Source organism: Musca domestica, unplaced genomic scaffold (genome assembly GCF_030504385.1).
Source record: "Musca domestica strain aabys unplaced genomic scaffold, Musca_domestica.polishedcontigs.V.1.1 201, whole genome shotgun sequence".
In the NCBI taxonomy this organism is placed as follows: Eukaryota; Metazoa; Arthropoda; class Insecta; order Diptera; family Muscidae; genus Musca; species Musca domestica.
The window spans coordinates 774,573-780,317 of NW_026712252.1; the positions used below are offsets into that span (position 1 = coordinate 774,573).

General features: G+C 35.3%; 1 protein-coding gene across 1 annotated transcript; it reads right to left on the reverse strand.

Moving 5' to 3' along the window:
* Positions 1 to 882: 882 nt before the first annotated feature.
* Positions 883 to 5,077, reverse strand: LOC101893919 (uncharacterized). The gene is made up of 5 exons (XM_059122597.1): positions 5,029 to 5,077; positions 4,083 to 4,234; positions 3,719 to 3,999; positions 1,177 to 1,868; positions 883 to 1,117 (listed from the first exon to the last, which is right to left on the reverse strand). Exons 2-5 carry the CDS (start codon positions 4,182 to 4,184, stop codon positions 921 to 923), a joined length of 1,272 nt encoding a protein of 423 aa, XP_058978580.1. The 5' UTR covers positions 4,185 to 4,234; positions 5,029 to 5,077; the 3' UTR covers positions 883 to 920.
* Between the last annotated feature and the right edge of the window lie 668 nt (positions 5,078 to 5,745).

Genomic DNA, 5,745 nt, shown 5'->3' on the forward strand with positions numbered 1-5,745 from the left:
TATTTAATACTTTTTGTGCACTTGTAGTACACATTTCCAAAACCACTTCTTTATCACAAATCTACCACCAACGGGGAGCGCAATACAAAATTTCAACATTTCTGCTTTACCAGATCACCCTAAACAAAACTGTACCAAATTTAGTACCCTTTAGTACAGTTCGCTCACTTAGTATACATCTCCAAAATCGCCATCACATATCAAAATTACTTTCAAACCTTGATTATACCACCTAGAGGACTATTGGTTGTCCATTTCATTTCAAAATTTCCGCTATATCCATTCCCCCTAAACAAAACTGTTCCTAATTTAGTACCATTTTGTACACTTAGTACACATTTCCAATTCCACCTGGATGTAGCAAACCTTAATTTCCAACCTTGATTCTGATACCAAATTTCAAGTTTTTAGCTCTAACCGATCACATAATACCAAATGTTACCATTTCCGAAGCTTTGTACCATTTTGGAAGTTTTCGTAACCTTAAGGTTGGAATTTACAAAAATAATTTGGTACAGCTATTCTGCACTAAATCACTGACTCCCATTGCAAATTTTATAATTCTAGCTCATTCCGTTTGACCAATAAAAAGTATGATATTTTCAGTACATTTTAGTACTTTTCGTACCCATTTGGTACGAATTTCCAAAACCACGCCTACCCACCAAAATTTCAAGATTCTAGCTTCAGCCTTTTTTCGTCTGGGCGTTGATTCTCAGTATGTCAGTTATTTCACTACTGTTTTATACAGACAGACTTTTTGATATTTTCAATAGTTTCCGAATTTCTCTCTCAATTCGAGATTTACATTTCTCTCCATCAAAAATTTAATATTGAGCAAATAAAAGACTTTTGAATGAATTTTTTTATAAAAATTTGTTTCTAAAACTTATCGCCTTATACTCCTAAAAAAAGTACTTCTAATCCATATACCCTTCGTTCAAAAGCTGAGGCAGAAATCTCTTCAGTTCCTCGGCATAGACGGGTAGTTTATAGTTCAAGGCGTTGACGTCGGGATTTTCAAGCAGTTCATTGATGTCGGTGTCCTTTAATTCCTCCACAGTTTTGCCCATGAAATCGACGACCATGGGCAGCATAACCACAACCATATAAATTACTGGGAAAAAAAACAAATAATTAATAATTAAAAATTACAAAAATTAGAAAATTTCCCACCAAAATGTCGGTATTTCAATGACGAAATTTGAAAATCCGAATACTTGGGCAATTTTCCCTGGTAATTGATTTTCTTGAGAATTCTCAAGAATTCACTGAAATAATACTGCATAAATTCATGGCGTCTCAAACGCATTTCCGCATCGAGTATCAAAAACTGGGAGTACAGCAAATCAATGACCGACGGAGCATAGCAACTGATTTGAAAATCCACCATTATCATATCCTCCATTTGATTGTGAGCATCGAATTTGAACATTAAATTCTTCATGTGAAAATCGCCGTGATTCAAAACGAAAATATCACCCTGACCCTTATTCAGACGATAGGCATTGAAGAGATCCTTGCACGCCGGCTCAATTTCATTTTGCATTGCTTTGGCCTTGTCCACATAGATTTTAAGCTCCTCATGCGATTCCAGGACATTGATGAAATTTTTAAGACCATTTGCGAGCAGACTTTTCACCATAGGCATACTCAAGCTCATGAAACCTTCTTGGTATTTGGTGACCACATCGGGTGTTTCACTATGGCCCAACATGTAGGATACGGCATGCAACTTGGCCAATTTGGTGTAGACTTGTTTCACTTCATCTTCGGTTAGACAACGACCACGAACCGTATCGTAGCCTAGTTCACAAAGATCTTGGAAAATGATCACCTTGTTGGGGCTCAGGGAGTAATAAATGATTCTAGAAAAGGAAATAAATCGAATTAAAAAGTAGCAGTCGGTATTGCCGATAAAGGTATACCCTCAGCCAATGGTCGTTTATTGAAATATACTTTGACTTGTTTATGATTATTTAAACTGAAGGCCCTTTATGGGGGGGGATTTTCCGAAGCAGTGGGCCAATATTGCCAGTTCGTATATGGCCTAAGTCAGATATAAATATTAAAACATGCTAAATTTTGACTATATTAACTACTTCCTTCACTCTATATATGAGATATCTGATAATTTTTGGAAATGTTAAAATATGCGTGGGACACATTGTGTCCTATTGTGGGGGTGGTACCAGAAGGAATAGGTGGATATATATCATCTTCACACCAGATATTCTGTTAGAAAAAATATTGAAATATGTGAAATTTGAAGAGAATCGGATGCTTTTTTTGGATTTTATGAGTCTCAGGGTTATTCAAAATGTTGACCCCTTTCTGGGGGAGGTACCAGAAGGAGTGGTCCGATATCCACTATATTCACACCAGATCTTGTGTCGGAAGAAATGTTGGGATTTGTGAAATTTCATGAGAATTGGATGCCTAGTTCAAATTTTAATATAGGTTAAATTATTCAAAAATTTTGACCCCTTTGTGGGGGAGGTACCAGAGGGAGTGTTCCGATATTTATCATCTTCACACCAGATCATGTGTCGGAAGAAATATTGGAATGCGTGAAATTTGAAGAGAGACGGATGTTTATTTCGCGTTTTAGGAGCTTCAGCGTTATTCAAAATTTTGATCCCTTTGTGGGGGAGGTACCAGAAGGTGTGGTCCAACATTTATCATCTTCACACCTGATCTTGTTTTGATAGAAATATTTGAATGTGTGAAGTTTAGGAAGAATCAGATGCTTACTTCGCATTTTATGAGCATCTCGTTTTTTCAAAATTTTGACCCCTTTGTGGGGGAGGTACCAGAAGAAGTGGGTCGATATATTCCATCTTCACACCTGATATTGTTTTAATAGAAATATTGACATGTGCCGAGTTTGAAAGTAAGGGGGTGCTCATTTCACGCTTTATGAGCTTTTTGGATATTCCAAATGTTGACCCCTTTATGGGGGGAGGTGCCAGAAGAAGTGAACCGATATATTCTATCTTCGCACTAGATCTTGTGTTTATAGAAATATTGGCATGTGCCGAGTTTGAAAGTAATCGGATGCTAGTTCCGCGTTTTATGAGCATTTGGATATCCAAATTCTAACTCTTTGTGGGGGGTGGTACCAGAAGGAGAGAGTCGATATCTATTATCTTCACACCAGACCTTGTTTTGGTAGAAATATTGAGATTTGGGAAATTTGAAGACAATTGGGCTCCTATTTCACATTTTATATCAGTTATAAATATTCAAAACTTTGACCTTTTTTTTTTGGGGGGGGGGGGTTGATACTTAATGGAGCGAACCGACATTGCCCCTTTTTGCACCCAAGACTTGCAAAGTTTGCAGAAAATCGAGTAATCTTTGCTTGTTCTATGAGCTAAATTATTTTCTGTGAATATTTTGACCTTTTGTGGGAGAGGTATCAGAAGGAACGGACCTTTATGACCCATCTCCGAACTCGATCTAAGTTTGATAATAATAATACGTTGTACCAAGTTTGGATCAAATCGGATACTCTCTTTGAGAGATATCGTGAGCATTCGCCGGCATGGAGACGGACAGACATCCATAGATCGCCTCCAAATGCCCTTAAATGGATTTCGTCAAAATGGAACTAGGGTCTTAAACCATTATTTCGATAAGGCACGTTTTGGCCGTAGCCTCTGTAACCATGTGGCTGAGGATATAAAAAAATAATTTTTTTATGTGCATATCTTACTCAGCCGATAACGTTGTAGGCTCTCCGCATTGTGCCAAAATTTTCGAAATCTTTGGCAATGCCTGGGTATACATTTCGATTTCAGTTTCAAATACTTTACTCTCCATTAACATTTCACGTTTCATGCCTTCGGCAACGGGAAGAGTTTTAATGATCAGAGATATAGTTTTAACTTCAGCGGGCTGCTTGTCCAAGAAACGATATTCGACTTTGCAACGGAACATGGCACTGGCATAATGATCGCCCTTCATGCTGGCGGGACTCATGTCAAATTTCAATACCTAAATGATATTGGAAATATATTTATTTTATTTTTATTAATTTTTTTTTATTTGTTAATTTTTATTAATAATCAGAACATTACCTCAACCGGTCCATTGTCCTCATAATTACCGAGAACCTCTTCCAAAAATTCTTTGTTTATCCAATCGGGTGCCGTTAATTCATCGTCATTATAATAGCTCATTTTTATGGACAAATTATTTTCCGTACACAAGTACTCGGTCTGAAATCAAACTAATAAAAAAGTTACTTTGCATGGTTTTCATTGTTTATATACACGCGAAATGACACTAGAGTATGTTTTGTTAGATTATTTAAAAAAAATGAAAAAACCCGCTCTTCAAACGATAAGAAATTATCAATTATAGATTTTTTTCGTTAGAGACACCCCCTAGACGGGCTAGAAAGGGAAGCATAGTAATTAAAGTTCTATGTGACAAGATCCACACGTAAACATTGTTTCAAAACATATTACGACGTCATAAATATACGTCATTAAAATTCAAAACACCTCTAGAAAAATTAACATATATATCTGATCAGATTTTAACCGTTTGATGAAGTTATGATTCTCTTTTTCTCTTTCTCAAATAAACACCTTTAAAAGGAGAAATTTGTCTAGGCACGGTGACTCTCTTTTGAGAAATAAGAGATTTTTTCATTTAACCAAAGGTGAGAGCGTAAAGAGGTTATTGAGAGAAGAACTAACATCGAATTTATTTTATTATTTATTTTATATGTTTTATTATTTATTTCAATTGTTTTTAAGCATGGTTTTATTTAATATTTATTTATGTTTAATTTGAAATAATTTATTTATAGTTTATGTTGATTTTTTATTAAAATATTATTATATATTTAAATTATTAAACGTAGATGGTAATCCCTTTAGTGGTGACTTTAAAAATTTTGTTTCTACCACTTAGTCCAGACGTTTTTTTTTTTTTGTTTATATTTGTTTGTTAAAATTTTATTTGCACATATTTTTTGTCGAATATTTATTTAATAGTATTATTTATTCACTTTACATTTTAATCTGCCTTTGTCGATATTCTAAAGTTCGCCGTAAGCTATATTCACTTAGCTGTGGATGAAATTAAACAAACTCGTCTTTCGCTGAGAACGTTGTATTTATAGTTATGCAAAACCAAATAGAACGATAGACGGGTGTACACTTAGAGAAAAGAGATGTGGATTCTTTAATAATTTTGAAAAAAAATATTCCAAAAATTACTAAAAAGTGTCCGTCGTTTAGGTTGTCAGATTCATCAACGCCCAGACGAAACGGTTGAAGATGAATCTTGAAATTTTGGATGAGGGTCACTTTTGGTCCGAAGGGGTCAGATACGGCTGGGTTTTTGGAAATTCGTACTAGAACGGCACGGAAAGTATTAAAATATACTAAATAAAGTACCCTTTGTATTTGAGAAAGCAGTAGAGCTAGAACTCTTAAATTTGGAATGGGAGTAACTGATGGAGTGCAGGATGGATGTACTAAAGGGTTTTTGGAAATTCGCACTATAAGTGTACGAAAAGTACTAAAATGTACTACTGCCATTACGGTTAGAGCTAAAAACATGAACTTTGGAATGGGAATCAAGGTTGAGGAGTAGAGTCGATGGAAGGAGGTAGTTTTAGAAGAGTACTAAACGGTACTAAATTTGGTACAAATTGAATTTGAAGGAAAGGATGGAGCTGGTACCTTGAAATTTTGACATTAATGGTGGAGTCTAGGATTGGACTAT